The sequence below is a fragment of the Anastrepha obliqua genome, chromosome 3 (genome assembly GCF_027943255.1).
Source record: "Anastrepha obliqua isolate idAnaObli1 chromosome 3, idAnaObli1_1.0, whole genome shotgun sequence".
Classification (NCBI taxonomy): domain Eukaryota; kingdom Metazoa; phylum Arthropoda; class Insecta; order Diptera; family Tephritidae; genus Anastrepha; species Anastrepha obliqua.
In genome coordinates, this window is record NC_072894.1 from 2,984,130 (window position 1) to 3,005,996 (window position 21,867).

At 37.0% G+C, this 21,867-nt stretch overlaps 2 protein-coding genes across 2 annotated transcripts; one reads left to right on the forward strand and one right to left on the reverse strand.

Moving 5' to 3' along the window:
* Nucleotides 1–4,370: 4,370 nt before the first annotated feature.
* Nucleotides 4,371–5,803, reverse strand: LOC129240956 (general transcription factor IIE subunit 2). The gene is made up of 6 exons (XM_054877037.1): nt 5,635–5,803; nt 5,472–5,573; nt 5,237–5,399; nt 4,888–5,178; nt 4,743–4,830; nt 4,371–4,685 (listed from the first exon to the last, which is right to left on the reverse strand). The coding sequence occupies exons 1-6, from the start codon at nt 5,694–5,696 to the stop codon at nt 4,516–4,518; spliced, it is 876 nt and encodes a 291-aa protein (XP_054733012.1). The 5' UTR covers nt 5,697–5,803; the 3' UTR covers nt 4,371–4,515.
* A 10,767-nt stretch (nt 5,804–16,570) lies between these two features.
* LOC129240067 (odorant receptor 4-like) lies at nt 16,571–18,121 on the forward strand. Its single transcript, XM_054875535.1, has 6 exons — nt 16,571–16,873; nt 16,924–17,016; nt 17,074–17,179; nt 17,253–17,556; nt 17,637–17,841; nt 17,909–18,121. Exons 1-6 carry the CDS (start codon nt 16,571–16,573, stop codon nt 18,119–18,121), a joined length of 1,224 nt encoding a protein of 407 aa, XP_054731510.1.
* Nucleotides 18,122–21,867: the final 3,746 nt, after the last annotated feature.

Here is a 21,867-nt window from a genome sequence, read left to right on the forward strand (position 1 = left end):
CTCATTAGTGTTACCTTGCTCATATTAGTGTTACCTTGCCCATATGTAGTTACCTTGCTCATATTAGTGTTACCTTGTTCATATGTAGTTACCTTGCTCATTAGTGTTACCTTGCTCATATTAGTGTTACCTTGCTCATTGCATTGAATGAACTGCAAGCGAAAGCGCGGAAGGAACGACAAAGCAAACAAAGCACACGAACGGCAACGTTCGACATCTTGCTCTCCCCTACTTAAGTGAGCGTATATATGTATGTATATGCGCATATGTACATATATAAATTCACGTATTTGTATTTGCATATGCCTTCTTATTGATTATTATTAATTTGATTCACTTGAAGAATTTAAAATAAAACCAAGTTTGTTAATAATACCTGTTGTTTTAAGGTTATTATTATTAATTTTTTTATTATATATGAAGGAAAATATGTATGGTAATATTTACCATATCTATACTAATATTATAAAGAGGAAAACTTTGTTTGTTTGGTTGTAATGAATAGGCTCAAAAACTACTGGACCGATTTTAAAAATTCTTTCACCATTCGAAAGCTACATCACGAGTAACATGGATTATATTTTATTTTGGAAATAGGGCTCGAGATATAGGTCAAAACGTGGACCCGGGTAACCTTCGGATGTGTATGTACAATATGGGTATCAAATGAAAGCTGTTGATAAGTGCTTTAATACGGGGTAATTTTCATACCTATTGATGACTAGGGTCTGGAAATATATGCCAAAACGTGAACCCGCCGTGTCTTTGCACCGAATTAAACCAAACTTCCACACATTGTTAAGGAGGTATTGAAGATAGTTTCCGTATAGTTTGGGTACATATTGGTAGATATGGTCTCGAGATATAGGTCAAAACGTGGACCCGGGTAACCTTCGGATGTGTATGTACAATATGGGTGTCAAATGGAAGCTGTTGGTGAATGCTTTAGTTCAGAGTATTTCCATCCGTTCCGTGACTAGGGTCTCGAGATAGAGACCAAAACGTGGACCCTAGAATGTGTTTATACAATATGGATATCAAATGAAAGCTGTTGATAAGTGCTTTAATACGGGGTAATTTTCATACCTATTGATGACTAGGGTCTCGAAATATATGCCAAAACGTGGACCCGCCGTGTCTTTGAACCGAATTAAACCAAACTTACACACATTGTTAAGTAGATATTGAAGATGATTTCCGTATAGTTTGAATACCTATTGGTAGATAGGGTCTCGAGATATAGGTCAAAACGTGGACCCGGGTAACCTTCGGACGTGTATGTACAATATGGGTATCAAATGAAAGCTGTTGGTGAATGCTTTATGATATGTTATGTTATGTTATGTTATGTTATGTTATGTTATGTTATGTTATGTTGTGTTGTGTTGTGTTGTGTTGTGTTATGTTATGTTATATTATGTTATGTTAATGTTAACTCATTCTCTATATCCATACAAAATATCTATCAAACAAATAAAATTAAAATTTTCTTTTGAAAAATGCAACCATTCAATCAGTATTTTCTTATGACGTTATCACGTTAAACTATCGTCAGTAAACCGATTTTACAGACAACCTCTTTTTTTCGAATGACGAATAATTGAATAAAAAAAATTTAAAACAAAAATAAAACAGAAACTGTGGCGTAAAGGTTTCTATTTAATACTTTTTAGATTTTTCTATAATATTCTAAGAATTTCATTTCTTATGTTTTCTGCTTCTCCGTTATTTGACTCCACTTCAATATCTTCAGCATCATCGTTGAGGGTCTCATCGGATAACTCTTCATCCGGAAGTTGAACATTATAAAACAAGCAAATGTTGTGCAAAGCTGCACACACATTAATAATTTGTGTTGCTTTTTTTGGAGAATAGTAAAGAGCTCTTGCCTGCAACAAAGATCTAAATCGATTTTTCAGGACTCCTTCTCGCTTGGATTTTTCTCGGGTGCACTGCTGGAACTGGTTTTCTGTACTGGACAGTAGGTTCATAAATGCCTTTTTAGATAATCTAAAGTTCTTTAAAAATCTGTAAGAAAATTTCTGTAATATTAAGTACGTCAACACATTTTGAAAATTCTAAACTTATTCAGTGGAAGCCATTTCTAGGGGGTTGGATGCGCCCCTCAACTGTTTTCTACTTCTAGCTAGTTCCACTAATCTTTCATCGTCCGATGAATCGTCGCACCACAACTCCGTTGTACTCATTTTCACAAAAAATACTTTTTTTAACTTTTAAAAATGTTGTTAGCAAAGAATTTCAACACAATCGGTTTTTCTTTTATTTTGATATGCTGTATCAGCTGAGAAAAAATTATCTATTATAAATGCGTCGAGCGATCGAAATTCACAATAGTCCTATTCTTCAACGAATGCGCACCATAATACCAAATGAAAATTCGTTCGATCAGCACTTTCGACCACAGTCGAAGATCGAATGTTGCTCATAATAGGGTCCTATATTTGTAACTCTTCCTTCACGACGCCACAATGGGAATTAAGAGGGATTTTTGTAGTTTAATTTAGTAAGCTTAATAACGTTTTGGTCCATGGGCTGTATTAGAGCCTCACTCGTCTTCTTTGGGATGGAATGGAGCATTATCAACAAGAAGAGGAAGGAACTCTTTTACCTGCTTATTTAAGCAATTTTTGATCAAAGCAGGATTCTCTGCTTTGACAAAAATGAAGATACCTCTCGAACAAATGTTCTGTGAAACCATTATTCAAATAAAGCTGAGGTCATCCAAGCACTTTTATTTCCTTTGTAAATCTTTTTAATGAACGCGGATTTCCCGTTTCCCAATAACCATTATTTTCACTCTATAGTTTCCAGCAGTTTTTGTACAAGCCAGGAAAGTTTTTCTCTCCTTACTGATTGTATGCCGGCGAACCGAGGTTTCTTTTGAGCGCACAAAAGTTTTATCGGGTAAGCGCTCCGAAAGACTCATCGGCATCTTATATCTGCTCTTTTGTCAAACTTCAATCCACAATTCATTTGTTAAATCTGTTTAAAAATGGTTGGATCCAGTCACCTTTATTTGATAATGTTTCTCTGCAAATTTTATCCATCATATTCCATGCCTCTTTTTAAAGTTTGCAACCCAACCATAGCAAGAGTGAAAGACTCCAGGTTTTTCCTGAATTTTGGCATGTAAAAACGTGGCTTTCTCTTTTACAATATCACTTGTAATTCTTAAGATTTTGGTCCTTTGATCCGAAAACCAATTGTTGTTGTTGTATCAGTATACTTTAGCCTATCAGTGTAGTGTAGATTACCGGTCGTTTTCGTCTAGCTATTTCGACAGGTTGGGTCCATAGGGAGAGTGGTATTAGATGAGTGGGTTTGATGGGATATGTGAAGAGGTGATTAGTGTCGTGCGGAGTGCCTTCACATGCTGGACATATTGCTACAGTATCCAGAACGAAAGTTTTCCATTTTTGGAAACTCAGAAATATTATGACTTTTCCTTCTACCTAGACCGGATTCAGATCGCTTAACAAACTTTCTTATGGACTGTTTATTTCGTTTTAATACGAGTTATTTTTGCTCTATGTACGTGGAAGGTATTAGCTACTGCATTAATGGAAATTTAAGCATTTACTTTGTTCAGAATGCCAGTTTTTTCTTTTATTCTAAGCGGCGTTACTTTTCTGTTTGCCTTTTTGAGACCACTTAAAGGAAAACTTTCACTTCGTCAGCAAATAAATTAGACGGTACTTCCCCTAAATTCACTCAGCTGATTAAATTCAAAAAATTTCATTACCAGGATGACATCGGCGGTCCTTCCCCGAGCCTTATTCTCTCTGAAAAGAGCAAAACAAAAAATGTTGCAGTAAAAGTTTCAATAGGCAGAGAACGTTAATGTATAGAGAAGTCTCACGGGCTACGAATAGTGTGAATTGTCAAAAATGAAGTGTAACCGCCGCCGTGGTATGGTGAAACTTTTAACAGAGCTGATTACAGTGAATTCTCTCCTTAGCATGATATATTGGCACTGGACAGTTTTTTGCTTCTGTAGAAAAAAAATTGGCGAATGGCCGACGGCATACAGTAAAATGCAGAAGACAGGGAATAGGTTCCAATCTCTGCGTGAAACAAAAAAATGAGAAAGTTTTTCCTAATAGCGGTCCCCCTCGGCAGGCAATGGCAAACCTCCGATTGTATTTCTGCCATGAAAGAGCTCCTCATAAAAAAAAATATGTGCCGTTCGGAGTCGGCTTAAAACTGTAGGTCCCTGCATTTGTGGAACCACATCAAGACGTACGCCACAAATAGGAGGAGGAGCTCGGCCAAATACCTAATAGAAGTGTATTATTATTTATTTATTTTTTAAATCATCATCCAATTCTTGTGTACAAAAAATAAAAAAATGAAGTAAAATAAAAAATATTTTTTTCGGCTTTTTAATAATAAATATTTTGAAAGAAAATGCATATAACGTCGCATACGGGGATGCTAGTGTTCTTATATTCATATATCAAAACATCTCTGAATAAACTAAACTAGGTTATTGGTTTACGTAGGATTAACACCTTTTTGAGTTAAAGTGTTATCTTCGTAAGTTTCCAAAACGTCAGCCAAATGCTCATTATCTCTGGGCTTCTTGAATTGCCGTTTCTTGTTTGTGGCTTTCTTTCTTTTTGGCACTGGTTTCTTTGGTCCATGGTCTTGCATTGAACGAATACCTGCAATCAAAATTTTATAGATATAATAACAACAACATACTTTAGATAGGAAGTCACCTTGTTTTTCAAGATACTCATCAATTTTTGCGTCATCCATGGCGTCTACAGTCGCCGAACGCCACAGCTTTTGAAATTCTTCATCCACCTGTGAAGATAATCTGTAATTTAATTTGCATAAATGAGGATTTCAATTAAAAAGTACCATGAAGTTCGCTGTCCTATCGTTGTAAAATAGTATCTTTTTTTTGTCGAGCGGTCGAACTATGAATATTATTTCCGAAGCACGATTTTTGAGTACTTTTTCACAGTGAGGCAAAGATTCCTGTACATCGTCTAGCAGTACTCCACCTAAGCCCTTCAGATCGTGCTGCTTGAGAAGCCGCAGTAAACTTTTGCCATCCTTAATTTTGTACACAGGTTTGAAACTGAAACGTTGGCCATCCGGCGTCGCCTCGATTTTTGGATTGTTTGTGAGTGCTTCGGAGGCTAGCCACTATAATTAAAAGACTAAATATCATTCTCAAATTTAGTAGCCGATTTTAGCTGCGTACATTTTTTACAGATTGTCCAATATCCAATTGATTCGTTTCATCCAAAATTTCCTCAATGGTCAGAGGATGATCATCTCCGTCTTGGTGCCGTGTGCGCATGTGTTTTACAATTTTTGCTAGTACTCCAAACCGATATTGCGAACTTCCCGACATGGTTTTATACCTGAAGTATTTAAAGTATTTATATGTGCACTATAAAACTAGACCAAACAAATATTGGTGCTATATGACTTACGTGCTCGAATCCAATTTAGGTGCACTGGGCGGGCGCATTTTCCTTTTAGCGTCATCTTTAGGTAGGGCTGGTGGGGCCTCAGCTTTTGGCTTCTTCTCCACTCTGGTTTTAAAAATCTTTGTTAATCGGATATTGTAGTAGGTATGTATATTGATATACTAACGTGGGAGTGGCCATGGCCCGTTTTTTGAACGCCTCGCGTTCTCTCAGCAGAGCTGGATCCATAATTTCGGGTTTAGAATATGCGTAGAAATTAATAAAATCCGTTTAACAAGCACAACTATGTTTTTATTCACGAGTCAACAAATACAATTTCCGCAATGCTGCTTCTTTTACATGATTTGTTCACTTTAATATGGCACATCTCTTCTTCTTCGTTGCACTTCGTATTCACCAATTTATATGAACATTCTCACCACAATTTAGAGAATAGAGAAAGTGGCCACGGTGGACAGAATATAGAAGGTGGTGCCTTCTCAAAAGTGCTTATTTATTCTCTCGATTTTGACAGCCGATGTTAGTACTGGATTTAAACAAACGTTTGCTTATAAGTTATTTTTGTAATTGAATTTGTGTGCAAATAGATGGATGTGCAGATATATGTGCACAAGATTTATTCTATATCCTCGACTTTCCACCCACTTTCGCTTATTCTTTCTCTTCCACTTCCTCTTATTTTTATTTTCTGTACTGAAGTTACAGCATTTGAGAAAGAGCAATCTTGTACCACTCTTGCATTCGTAAGAAAAGCCACTTGAGTGAGCGCAGCAAATATAGAGATATCGCATTTTACACTCAATTTCTTCTAAGTTCTTGGAATATCTCAAATTATTTCAGATTTATAATCAAAAGGAGAATAGCAAAACGGGTCGAAGGAGAGGAAAAGTACAGGGTAATCGAGGAAACCTGTACCCCTGAGATAAGGTAGAGTTTTTGCAACTTTAAGTTGGTTTTTAGCCCTAGTTAAAAAAAAAAAAATTGCTAAACAGGTGCGTGATGCGTTGTTTACAATTGTTTTTGTGTTTTATTTGAAGATAAATTAACAAAATTGTATTTTGCAAATTACAAAAAAAAAAAAAAAATGCAGCAATTTCTGAAGGGGTAATATAATAATGGAAAGTTTTTCAAAATACACTCTTCAATTTTTTCTAGAACAAAACATATACAAATTTAGATTATATCAGGCTTCACTATTTTTATTCAATGTCCACCATGAGCACGTTTACAGGTTAAATCAGCCAAACAGTCAATTCATGAATGTCTAATTGTTGAGAATGTCGAAATATTCATGTTGAAGATTGTTCAACAACACTTTGCTGTTTGCAATATTCTCAACAGAAAAGTCCTCGGCCTCTGTAGCCGAATGCGTAGGCGCGTGACTACCATTCGGAATTCACAGAGAGGACGTATGTTCGAATCTCGATGAAATACCAAAATGAAGAAAAAGTGTTTTCTACTAGCAGTCGCCCCTTGGCAGGCAATGGCAAACCTCCGAGTGTACGAACGCTTTGTCCTCTTATTACTTACTATAAAATGTAATAAATAATAGAATATCCCATGCGCTTTGCTACCATAATTTTTTCAACCTCAGTAAATGTCGCAGAACTTAATCGCTCAGGCACAATATTTTATAAGAGCGTACAATTGTTGGCGTATGCCGATGATATTGACATCATCGACCTTAACAACCGCGCTGTTAGTTCTGCCTTCCCCAAACTGGATAAAGAGGCAAAGCGAATGGGTCTGGTGGTGAACGAGGACAAAACGAAGTACCTCCTGTCTTCAAACAAACAGTCGGCGCACTCGCGTATCGGCATCCACGTCACTGTTGACAGTTATAATTTCGAGGTTGTAAAAGACTTCGTTTATTTAGGAACCAGCATTAATACCGATAATAATGTCAGCGCGGAAATCCAACGTAGAATCTCTCTTACCAACAAGTGCAACTTTGGACTAAGTAGGCAGCTGAGAAGTAAAGTCCTCTCTCGACGAACAAAACTAACACTCTACAAGGCTCCCATCATGCCCGTCCTAACGTATGGCGCAACATCCGATGAAGCGACGCTTGGAGTGCTCGAGAGAAAGATTCTGCGTAAGATTTTTGGACCTTTGCACGTTGGCAACGGCGAATATCGCAGACGATGGAACGATGAGCTGTATGAGCTTTACGACGACATAGACATAGCGCAGCGAATAAAGATCCGGCGGCTTCGTTGGCTGGGTCATGTCGTCCGAATGGATACAAACGCTTCGGCTTTGAAAGTATTCGATACCAGCTGGTGGTAGCAGAGGAAAAGGAAGACCTCCTCTGCGTTGGAAAGATCAAGTGGAGAAGGACTTGGCTTCACTTGGTGTGTCCAATTGGCGCCGGTTAGCACAAGAAAGAAACGACTGGCGCGCTTTGTTAAACTCAGCCAAAATCGCGTAAGCAGTTATCGCGCCAATTAAGAGGAAGAAACGTCGCAGACGGATTTCCTCCAACTGTTTATTATTAGCAGCTAACTGCGCAATTAAATTAGCTATTCCTTCTCCTTGTATATTTTTGATATCGTTAATAATAATTAAAGAAACCAAAAACACCGAAATATTCCACCAAAATAATTTCTATGAAGAAAAACCTCTCAAAGTAGTATTGACAGCTTATTGTCAATTTTGCAGGTAATCTGCCATATGTGAACGGATAAATTAATTTGATGGATTTATATGCATATGTGAACGTTTACATCGATCACTGTGAATATTTTTGAAAGCAATTTAAAAAACCTATTGTGAATGCACAAAAAGTGTACATCAGCTGAGGTTTGTTTACTATTTGTGGGATCACAACATGGAGAAACGATTTTTAGAGGTGTGCTTTTTAACAAACCGTTATTCAGCTCTGAGCGAATCATAAATAACGAGCGAATTTGGCAGAATCAGCTGATGGGGGACGTCACTTCGAATGTGCTTACAAAAAAAAAAAAGAGATTGTGCTGCTGATACACTTCGTTACCATCTGAACAACGACTGATGGAATAAGTGTGTGAATATATGTTAGATGATCGTGCACAATTCGGCTGTGACGTCACTTGAGAGACACGGCAGCCGAAGTTCTTCTCACAATTTTCTTTTTCATTAGAGTTAAAGACCAAACCTTGTAAATCTATCATCTTTGTGATGAAACGATATCCATAAACACAAGGCGTATCTACACTACAGCCAATTTCCTCTTTTTTTGCTCGATAGAGTCCACAGTGCAGGTTTTTGCCAATGAGATGAGCATATTTACCTTTCTAATTGATCGTTGTTTAATATCAGCCTAAGTGGTAGTTGGTTGTTGGATGGGAGCACGGGCCAGTGCTTCTTTTTCATTTTCAGACGGTCGATGCCCCTGAAGATAGATGAAGTCTTGTTGGGAGAAATGCCGTCGCTTCATAAGCTGAGCTTGTTATCTGTGCAATTTTAGCAATTGTGGTGTAAAATTGATAACAAGTTCCTGATCACTCATATTTAATTTCTTCTTATCAAATACAAGTGCTAGCCACTCTCTGTTTTGCTTGTCGCTTTCGCTTTCAAAATATTTAAGGATTTAAAGATGGCTATACGGTGACATTTGCAAACAAAAAAAATTTGACTGCCGCTATGTGGCAATGCCAACTTCTCCTACTGGCAAATGAAATTATCGAGGTGCCAAATGCCCCGCAACACAGCACCTACACCCGGACCCACCCACAACCTGCCACCATCACATCAGATGGGACATGTAGATTAACGAGTGCACACGCCCTTGCACATTCGCCACAGAATTTGGGAAACACCAGCAGCCCCCAGTTGTCTGTACATCTTTGACCAGGCACATAATATCTGTCGACACTTCTCTTGCAAACTAAGTCAATTACTCGCACTAAACGTTGGACTCCGTCGACCAATCCGTTGGACATTCTGTACAGCTACAATACTATATTCACTAATTGGAGCATACCACACCATTGTGGGATCATAGTGGCACTCAGACATGAATGCATTTCAGACCCCAGCACCTGTTTCCGCAGCGTATGCTCTTACGTCACCGCCTCAATTATTTCTATTACCGCCGCACACACGGCAAAATGAGGAGTTTAGGAGGTCAAAAACTACAAATTTGAAAAAAATTATTCATTTGCACTTTTTAGGGTTCCTAACCAATACGTTATGAAAAATAATGATAAACAAGAATGAATGGGTACTCGGGAAGCCTGTACCTATTACCCAAAGCACTTCTATTATGTTGTTTTTGCACGTTGTTGGTGTGTGTGTCGTATTATTTATGTACATTAACTACTACATTTTCTTAATTGTATTTGAACTTAAAAATACTTGTAAGTACCTCCTAACTTCTAACCTATACAAACTTACCTACATAACTAAAAAGGAAAAGTGATAGGAGTAAAACAGTTAACAGAAATAAAAAATATTTATTTAGGAAAGGAAAAAAAGTAAGTATATTTCAATACCTATACATGATACAATACTATATAGGTTGGGTCCTTATTTAGGTATATCTATAGTTTATAATGATTAATAATTAGGATGCTTCATCATCATCTTCATGTTCTTGGCCATCATCTTCGTTTTCGTCATCATCATCTTTATTGATGACGTTTTCTATTGAAGGATTTTCCAACATTTCTAAAACCTCCTTAGCAAATGGTTTCCTTCTTTTATAGTGGCTCCTCCTCTTCGATGCAATTATAGGATCGGAAGCTATAAGCATCCAGTGCGCAATGTCGGTATTGGTGTCGATCCTGGAGGTCTTTCTAGTATGGAAAAGCCGTACGCTTTTAAATTCCTTTTGGCTGGTCTCCAATACATCTTCGGAGAATAAACCTACAGGTAGTGGCAGCTCCTTAATAATATCTGCTCCATGTATCAGGAGTTTGTGGACAGAAGCACTCATTTTGTACCAGCCATACCTATCAATGCAAAGTTTTGCAGTTTCAATACTGTAATTTTTGAATTTTTCGTGATTTACGTTGAATCCGCATGATAATACGCTTAGGGTGTTGGCGAATCTTTTGATGATTTCCGTATCTATACCTGTTATATTAGACGATTTGGTAGGCTCAGCAAAAAATTTCCTGGCCGTATTTCCGTCATTGGAATTCCCCCCTCCTTGTTTCGGTTGATCCACCACCAATCCCATTTCTTTGTAGAACTTTTCAGTTATCTCGTTTTTTCTTTTTTTAATATTCTCTTTGGCTGCTGTGCCCCTGGCTTGCCATTGCTGCAACTCTATTTTATACGAGATGTGGAGTAGATACTCGTAACACCTTAAGTACGAATGGAGCACAGATATACCAAACTTGAACGGAGCCTTGGAATATTGTTTTCTCAAAAGCAAATCTATGTTGTTTAGCTCATTGGGTGATGCTTTACATATGTTGCAAGCTTGCGTTGATGATGTGTCAGTTAAAACGTTGCAAGTCTTGCCATCCATCATTGTACATACAGGATAATGTTTGAAAGTATATGTTTTGTCGTTAAAAGTTACTTTCGTAACCTTTAACCTCGATATTTGCTCTTCAATTTCGTCGTAATGCAGCTTCACAGATTCTTTTGTCTCTTTCTCAATTTGCAATCGAATAATGCGGCTATATCTTGAGGAGGAAGGACTAGGGTTTTGCCATATAATCTGTTTTCCATTCCTTGTTGTGTTCTCTGACATTTGTAATGGCACAATAGTACACAAAATAATGTTAGTGTCACCATATAATGAGTTGTTTACAAAACATTGTTTGTATGTGGAATGGCCGCCACTCCCGTCAATACCCCATTTGTACACCACTTTAATGGGTGCGTTCTCTTCGTGATCGTGGTGTGTAAGAAGTACATCGTGCTGTACATCTGCAAGTCTGCGTACCGTGTGGTCAAGAACATCTTGGACGGGGATTTGGACTTCTGTTTCTGATATTTTTATATTGTCAGGGTAGCACTGTTTCTTTGTCTGCGCTATAACATTGTATGCAGGATATATATTGGCACCCCGAGATTTCGCCCCTCTTTGCATGTCAATGTAATCTTCTTTACCCATATCAGAGTCAATGATGAACGCTAAAGCCTCCTCAGGGGAATAGGGTGTGATACCAGAAGTCTTTGGTGTATCATGAATTTGTTTTATGCGTTTGTATTTGTAGATTTTGTTAGACTAGCTTCAGCGGCAGCACACAATACCTCTGGAGTTATTTTAGCAACAATTGGTTGAACACGTCTTCTTTTTGTTCGTACAGAGCCCTCTTCGAAAGATTTTGATGGTCTGCCTTTAACACTTTTTAGGTTTGAAACGTTGCTCACAGTTTTCACTGCTGGTAACTCCAAGTCGTTTTTTAACCATGCTGAATTGTACTTGGTGAATCTCTGAATCTTCCAATTCGAGTTCTTCCATTTTTTCAAAAGTTTCGAAACAAACACTTTGAGAACACATTTTATTCGTAACGCACTGTCTTCTGATTGTTTATAAATACTATGATTGTCCAATATGTAACTAGTTAATCGTTCCACATACTTAGACGATGATAATTTATAAAAGTTTTCATTTTGTAGCACTAAAATCAGATCCATTTTTCCAACATGTATTTTCGAGTGACTTTGATCACTCCGGCTACCTGTAAATAAAAGAGGATAGTGTCACAATGAGTTCGTTTGAGTTCTCAAAATTCACAATAATAACGGCCAACTAACTGTTAACTGAAAATATCGAAGACAGAAAACGGTACTTAGCGGAACTTTTTTTGTAAGTCTAAGTAAACATGAATTATAAAAGGAAATTTAACTAGACATGCAATATAATATATTATTTAAATACTTACGATTACATTATTTTTAATTTTACTGTATTAATAAAATGTACATACCTGTAGATTCCATGTTATTGACTACTGTTGATATTTAAACACGAGGCGAAGGAAACAATGCGTATTGTTCATTCGACGGTAGAAAGCAAATTAAACGTACAATCATTTCGCTTATCTGCCGGGCCCTCCCACTCCTTTATTGTAAACATATTAAAGGTGAATTATTCGCTTTGTGATGGAACGACTATCAGACTCGAAAAATATAAACTAATTTAGACTTTATCTTCAAGTTGATAAATCGCTTTTTGACCTCCTAAAGTCCTCATTTTGCCGTGTGTGCGCCGTCAATGAAGTGAATAAATTCACTCACTTCTTGAAGGCTTTTCCTGAACTACTAAGTAATTTGTCAAACCGTATGTGAGCCATACACTCAGCTAGACACCACATTCCGACCACTGAACCACCGTGAGCATAGCGCGACCTTCAATTGTGTTCTGTACGTTTGCAAACGGACAAATTTTAGTTCTAGCTGGTGGTCGAACTCTGCCAAGTCAGAGCATCAGAGCGCCCACTCGCTCGTTATATATGGCCACAAATAAAGTTGGTGACTGGAGATCATACTGGGTTTACCGAAGACTCAATGACCAAACTATACCAGACTGATATCCTACAAGACTATTCAGCAGCGCTGGAGGGCAAGTGGATCTTTACCACAACTCCACGTCTTCGTCGAGCGTTTCACCACATCCCAGTAGCAGAGGAAGAAAGTCTTAAAATCGCCTTAATCACCCCGTTAAGCCTATATGAACATGTTAGACTAAGACCTCGCATTATTTGTTTCCAGTTGGAAGTGTTGAAAGCCTTCCTAATGCCCAGCGTAATAATGATTTTTGCTTGGTATTTCTTATCCATCTTTTCGTTTTTATCGATTATTGTGCTGTTGAAGCCACCTTATTTAGCGCGTACAGCGTTGATTGAAAGCAGCTAACCTTACGAGATAAATTTTTCCACTTTCCCTCTAGTGTCTAAGAGGCAGATGGGCGATATGAGTCTGACATTGCGGGTGGCTTTCTTGACTTCGGAGTTTCCCATGCCTTGAAAAATATACCTTGTTCCAGACACTTATTTATGGTGTGCGCAAACATCTGCGTTTTTTCCCTGATATCTATGTTTAGTACTTTGTTTGGCACTTGGTTCGGGCCTGAAGCTTTGTTGTCTCCAAAATCTTGGCTAATGTGTACGACTTCCTCTACGGTCCCTTTTAGGACGTTAGCATTGTTTTGAAAGGAGATGGTAACAATAGACTCGGGCTGATATGGAAAGAGCACAATTATAGTTTCGCTTAGCTGCTCTGGCCATTTTTCTGTTGAATATAAGTGGCTACCATCCGGTAAGCCCCATCCCTCCTTTGCGTCCCTTAAACAGTGCCTTAACAATTTAAATACATTTCTGCGACTTATATTTCCAGCTGCCGGTCTTTTTACAAACAAAACGTGTAAGGGTGGTTAGTTGAACACAAACACATGTCAAAGCCAGAATCTGGAGAAAAAGAAACAGCATAATTTGTTTTCAGCAGTTTTCACGCTCCATTTTGCAGCTATATTTTTCAAAAACATGTTCAAGGGATTTAAGACAAACGGTGTGGAACTCAACTACAGCAGTTCAAGGCAAGAGAATTAGTGAAAAAAAATTGATGAAAAAATGTTGGCGATTTCTTTAAAAATATTTTAAGCATGTCCAGAATGGTCCTACTGACTGTTAGTGTGCTGGTGTGGTTGAGTACCAGAGATGAGGGATCGAACAGAGAATTAAAATCTATAAGCTTGAGAAGAATTGAAGGGAAAGCCCTATCGTGGGAATGGGGCAAGGAAGATCCATGAGTTACAATAATAACAGCCGTTTTCAGTGTTTTAAAAATCCTGCTAAGCGTTGCAGACGTGAACTAATCGAATAAGATAAAAATAATGTTTTTTCGTATTGCTTAACCCTGGAGTACGAATGATCGACGATTCGACGAGCATCGTTTTTTTTTTACTAAATTGCTTTTAAATGTGTGTGTCTAATACTCTCAAATTTTGCATGGTGTTAGTAGGTCATTGACTCTTGTTGCAAGCAGTCGTGTTTTTTAAATCGCGTTGCTAGAACATTACTTATTTTTGTTTTGTGCTCGTCGAATCGTCGAAGGTTAGTACTAGCGTGACTTTTATGTCTGGATTAATATCATTGCTTATTTGTATTTTTATATTGCGGAATTATTTACTTTGTCCTTTTTTACTTTAGTTGAAAAACAAAATGGCTTATAATAAAAACACATTAACCGATAATGAAATTGAAAAGTTTTTTGAGAGTTGTGATTATTCTGAAAATGAGGATGTAATTGAAAGCGATGCAGACGAAAGCGACGTGGTGTTAAGTGACGACAGCTTTTCAAAAACTTCTTCTGAATCAGAAGAAGACAATGTTTCCCCGTTTGTTTCTAGAAACTCAGACAGTGATATTGAAATATCAAATGAAACTGAAGAAGTGACTAGTTCACAAAACTTGGGATTAAGACCGAATTCACACATCATAACATTTTCGAAAAATATATTACGTGGAAAAAACCTCCACAAATGGTCAACCGTTAAGCCTAAATTTCATCATATAGCATGTAACATAGTGCACAAAACTCGTGGACCTACTCGCAACTGCAAAAATATCGTTAATCCCCTTAAATGTTTTGAAATGTTTATAAGTGAGGAAATATTAAACGAAATTGTGCAATGGACAAATGCCGAAATAAATTTAAGACACAATAATTCTAAACCTGCTACAGCCACAAATAGATTAACAATCGCAAAGGAAATAAAAGCTCTGCTTGGAGTATTAGTCCTCTCAGCTGCAAGAAAAGATAATCATCCCGCCGCTAGAGAGCTCTTTGATAGTACTCATTATGGATCACGATATGTGGCAACCATGAGTAAAGACCGTTTTTTGTTTCTTCAAACACGTTTAAGATTTGATGACAAATCGCAACGTATCCAAAGAATCTCTGACAAATTTGCTCCAATTAAAAACGTTTGGGATTCTTTTATACAAAAGTGTATTGAAAACTATATTCCAGGTAATTATGTAACAATAGATGAACAACTCCTGGTATTTAGAGGTAGATCGTCTTTTCGCATGTACATACCCAACAAGCCAGCTAAGTATGGCTTAAAACTTATTATGATGTGTGACAGCGGCACTAAGTATATGGTTAATGCTATACCATATTTGGGAAAGGATTCAAGTAGAGGAAATATACCGATTGGAGAATATTATGTGAAGGAACTTACAAAAAGCATTAAAACCTCTCAACCGCAGACAATTCATGAAAGAGCTCCACAAGAGTCTTGTTGAACCATGGCAAAAAGAAAGACTGGAAATGCCAAAGGTACTTAGCAAGACAAGAGCAAATATTGAAAATATTGTTACTCCGAATTGCAGTAAAAAAAACGGGGAGTTAACCAAAAAGGATAAAAAAGAAAATAAAAGAAGTATGTCCGTACCAAAAACGACGAATGACGAAGTCAAAATGTGATAAATGCGAAAAACCTATATGTGGAGAGCACAAAGTTGAACTGTGTGACTCTTGTTCAATGTGAATGTTTTTTGAATTTTTCTTTAACTTTTTTTCAAGCTAAGAATGTGTAATTTTTAAGTTTTTACTGCTTTTATTTTTTTATTTTTGTTTTACAATAATATTTAGTTGCTTTTTTTATGATCTCAAAATTTTGTACAACATGAAATGAGTTAGTACAAAAATTAATAAATCCGTTTCCTATGAATAAAAATTGAATTTGTAGTTTATATAGATTAATCGGATGTCAAAATAATTAAAATCATTTATTAACAGAGTATGTTTGGTTTTAAGCTATAGCTGTAGTCAATTAAAAAAATACGTCGTCGATTCGACGATCATTCGTTACAACGTACGTAAAATATGTTTCGTACTCTAGGGTTAAAACCAAAAAAAAAAAAACAATGTTCTGGAACTTCTATGATTCAACCAACATGTTTTCATTTTCCAGAGACTGGCAGTAATTTTAATATTTAATAAGTTTATAATAATTATGGATATACATTTAAATGCAAAGTGCATTCAGAATGCAAAACAAGGTTACAATCATTTAATTAATTTCGCACTGCTGAATTTCTAAATAGTTTGCATTACATACATACATACATATATGCATATGCCCTATACAAAAACATGGTTTCGAAACGAAATTCTTCTAGTTGCCCACGATAACTTGAGAAGATTACACAATGAATAGATTGGAGGAATTGTCATTTCGTATATTTCCCTCTGATCCAGCAATCGGTCAAATTGGATCCTTGCAGTATAATGTGTGGCTAGCACAGTTATTTGGCGTTCCTATTGTGGGCTTGAAAGCGGAGTCACCTCCAATGAGGGCCGCACTTGTAGTGTATGGATTCCTAGCTACTTTAGTGGTGACATTCCTTTACACGGGGTTCGAGATATACGATCTGATTTTATGCTGGCCCAATCTGGATAGCCTTACGCAAAATATCTGTTTGTCATTGACCCACGTGGCTGGAGCAATAAAGGTGAATATGAAACAAATTTAATAAACAAATATTAATCGCAAATATTTTAGGTTGTTAATATTATTTATCGCCTCGACGATATCGCAATTGTGGTGCGAAAGATAGAGTATGCGGCAAAGACTTATGTAATTTCGAAGAATCAGGTTAAGCGACTCGTCAAAATTCATATCGAAATTCCTAATTCATGAATACTTTTATAGTTAAAGGCATTTCTTCGTGATGAATTTAAGAACAAGATCCCATTAACAATTTATGCCTCGCTGGTCGGGTTTACTGCTGTTTTAGGCATTATCTATTTGTTTTACAGTAAGTCTTTTTTACATGGAAAATTTATCATGAGCCAATAACTTATTGCATTTCTAAATCAACATCCGAACAGATCCTAAAGAAGTAGCTGGCCGAATATTTCCATATCGTGTCAAATTGCCTGATTGGATGCCATTTGGTATGCAACTGGTCTATATGGGCCTCAGTGTGCTGGTTGTTGCACTGCAAATCGTCGCAGTCGACTATCTGAATGTTACTATGATTAATCAGATTCGATGCCAGCTGAATATACTGAATTTGGCTTTCGATGAGTTCAAGCTGGGATTTGAAGCAGAAGAGGGAACTATGGACTCTAGGGAAATCAATCCTGAAAATAAGTTACGAGCTATAATTGAGCATCACTGCCTGCTAATTGAGTGCGTTATGTTGAGGCAGTGGACTACAATTAACCCAAATAATTACTTACATACATTTCGAATTGTTTTTAATTTTAAAGGTTGCGAAATGAGGTTGAAGATATTTTTCGAATGCCACTTCTCATACAATTTTTCACGTCACTCGTGATATTCGCCATGACGGGATTTCAAGCCAATGTCAAGGCGGAAGATCCAGACGGCGCTTCTCTCATCTACTGTTATTGTGGCTGTATATTTTGTGAGCTATTTTTTTACTGTTGGTTTGGCAATGAAGTTTCAGAACAGGTGAACTTTTAATATTTTCCGACTGAAAATTCTTTAAATTTGTATTTTTTATAAACATTATTTTCAGAGCAAGACATTGGCCACAAGCGGCTATGGTTCGCCTTGGTATGAGTTCGACCAGCGTTTCAAAAACTCGCTCTTGCTTTTTCTTTCTCAGTCGCAAGAACCTTTCGTATTCACGGCCGGCGGTTTCATGTCCCTTTCCTTGCCCAGTTTTTCGGGAATTTTAAGCAAGTCGTATAGCTTTATTGCATTTTTGCGACAGGTATATGGACGCTAAGATGCGAGGCACAAATCAGAGGAGGAGCTGGGCCAGCCACGACCATTTATATACATACACTTATTTCACGGGATCGTGACATTAAATCACAGGTCGGCAAAATTGAGCTTGCGAGTGTGTTGGGGAGCACAGCGTAATCGAACTGCACAATGGTGAAAAGAGTAAAATTTAAAGACCAAATGTACTAACAATGAACAATTAATACTGTTCCACTTCACTATGGTATATATACGCCTAAAATTAAAATTTATATATTATATATGTATGTAGCTTCTGCTCAAATATGAACGAGACGTTATCAATAAAACGGTCCGCGGATGACATATGGCAAAAATAAATTTTTTGTTTTTTGGTAGGACTGTTATAAGCTTGCATGACAAATTTCAGCGTGATATGTCACATAGTTTGTTTTCTGTGCTACTGTAAACAAGTCAAGCTCGAGTGTGTTCTTCGAATTCTCTTTTATGACTTCAATTGTTTCAAAATGTTTCCACGGAGCGGCAACTTGAGCTTGGGAAACAGGAAAAAGTCACATGGAGCCATATCAGGCGAATACGGTGCTTGCGGAACGATATTAACATTATTTTTGTTCAAATAATCGCGAACAAGACGTGATGTGTGAGCTGGTGCATTATGGTGATGCAAGAACCATGACTTGTTGTCCCACAATTCCTTCCTTTTAAGACGAATGTTCTCGCGCAAACGCTTTAAAACGTCTAAATAATATTCAGCGTTAACCGATCGGCCTTGCGGAAGAAACTCCGAGTGCACCACACCTTCGTAATCGAAAAAAAACAGTCAGCATAACCTTAATTTTTGAGCGACTTTGGCGTGGTTTTTTGGGTTGATGTACGGCCCTCTTTGAACGATTTGTACCACTGGAAAACACGTGCACGCGATAGAGCAGAGTCCCCATAGGTTGTCTGCAACATTTTTAAGGCGTATTGTTGGAATAACAAAATTTCAAACGAATTCTTTGTTCAACTTGAATTTCCACCGTTAAATTCGAAGAACACACTCGAGCTTGACTTGTTTACAGTAGCACAGAATACAAACTATGTGACATATCACGCTGAAATTTGCCATGTAAGCTTATAACAGTCCTACCAAAAAACAAAAAAATTTTTTTTGGCATATTTCATCCGCGGACCGTTTTATTGATAACGTCTCGTTCATATTTGAGTAGAAGGTATAATAACATAAGAAATATCGATTCTGAAAGAAACTTCAATAAAAAATTAAGCAATTGAACCACTCCATACCATTTATTTTGCAGAAAGGAAAGAAATTGAATTGACGATAAGGACACCATATCCTTCAAAAGGTAGTTTATTCCATATTAATATTTATATGATACTTTTGGCACAGTTTCTGGTTAGAAATATATTTTTTAAATGATTTCTATTTAATATATTTCTTTGCTTGGAACAAATCAATTTTAAATCAGAAAAATGTATTCGCAAAAGTATGTGGAAGGAAAAAGTGATATCTTAAAAGAAAATTCTTTGAGTTCAGGATATAAACTGTTTTTTCTGACTTCTCCAGAACTTAATTATCTATTATAAAAAATTATCTCTACCAGCACATGACAAGTAAGTGGTGATCTCTGCAATTCTGAATTCCCTTTATGTCTTCCAAACTGTGCTCAAAATTAAAGAAAAGTTTCTTTTCTTTCTTTTTCTTTTCAGTAAACAAAGCATCCCTCCGCAAAGTCTGAAAATTATCAAAATACAAATTATTGTTATTATAGTCATGTGTGGCACACATTTTACCAAACTCATGTGGAATCACAAATGTTTTTTTTTCAATCATTTTATTCATAGCATAGCACATGGGCTGAAAAGTCCCGGGCCTAACAAAGAAAATATGTTTTTTTGTTCAAACTTAGCTTTATTCATCAACGTAATTTCCATCAAGAGCAACACAATCTTTCCAGCGTCGCTCTAACATTTCAATACCATTTATCTTTCATCTCAAAATAGGCCTCGGTTTCAGCGATATCCTCTTCATTCGAGCGAAATTTTGTACTGGCGAGCATTTTTGAACAGCCAGTAATCCCTGGGAGCCAAATCTGGCGAATACGGTGGATGTGGGAACAATTCGAATTGCAATTCTCGTAGTTTTGCCACTGTTTTGATTGACTTGTGACAGAGTGCGTTGCAACAAAATAGTGAGGAAATGCGGCACACACTTTGAACAGAGCTTTCTCATAGTCAAATGCTCAGGCAACACGTTCTTTGATATCTTTACGAATGACAGCTATCTCACCTAACTTCATTTTTCGATCATTCAAAACGATTTTGCGGACTTTTTTGATGTTTTCTGGTATTACCGTCTTATTTAGACGTCCACTGCGTTGAAGTCAAAAAACCATCGTTTTATTGTTGTTTCCGATGGAGCGCAGTCCTCATAACACTTTTCAAGCCATTGCTTCGCTCGTACGGTATAAAGAGTTTTCCAATAAGAGGTGTTATTTTGATATTCTAAGAAAAGCGCTATTTTTTAATATAAATGATCGGATGTTTATTTCATTATAAAGAGATGACCACCACGACCACGCTTACAAGACAATATCCTTTTCATGAAATTTTCTATAACCGTTTTCCATATGTCCTCGATAGCCTCACGAATTCCATCTTTGAGGTCTTGAATCAACTCTGGGCTGAATTGCGACCACCTCTTCGAGAGATAACACGGTCCGGAAACTTTTCCCGTAAAAGATCTATGGTTTCGTTGCTTGTGTGGCACGTAGCGCCGTCTTGTTGAAAATAAACATTGTCCAGATCAATACCATCCAATTCCGGCCATAAAAAATCGTTAATCATCTCTCGATAGCGCCTGTTATTGGAAAACCCTTTATTTTCACATCAAGAAGCAATTAATTAATTGGATCCATTGGTTTTAGAATAACAAAAGTAGCGCCACTCTTAGCACAAAAATTCACGAAATAATGAATAGAATAGAATAAAAAAGAGGTGAATGCAATAAAACTAGTACCATCTATGTGTTAGACCCGGGACTTTTCAGCGTTGCGTATCTAAACAATTTATAAATTATGGACGAATATCGGAAATGATTTTTCAAAGGCAATTTGATGCTAATTGTTAGGTCATTTCCATAGGCCAGGTGTGGCATTGTATCCTTTCAATTACGCAATTATGCAATTTCGGCTCGTTAACACCATAACACCTTCACAATTATATTTAGCTAACAATCGTAATTGATTACATATGCAAGAGTCCGAATGTTTGTTGAAACTTAGAATCGACTGTCCGCTTAGAGCGGAAAGTAGCAAACTGACTGAAGCACTTCTTTCTGGCCTTGTGAATTTTCCCATCCGACGCTGACACAGGGCAAATCGGTTCACACGAGCTCAACATTTGGCAACGGCATTTGGCTTTTGTAGACGGCGAGAGTGGCTTTGTCGCCGCCATTCAAGTTATTATTAGACTGGCGTTTGCTTATCAGTGGAGCGCTCATGTTGCACAAAATCCTGTTGAGGTTTAATTCGTTAAATTCGTTGGATACGATTCCAGAGGCCTATGAGTTGTGCATCTGTTGGCCAGATTTTTATACCTTTATCTGTTTTTTGTTAATGTAGAAAAGGCAATTTCTGAAATGAAGTGTGTAAAAAATTTTAAAATAAATCTGTTGTTGGAAAATAAAAATAATTTTTGTAAGGTTTTAAAAATACTTCTTAAGGTTTTTGAACAAGTCTTTACTGGTTTGAAAGAGCAGATCGAAAC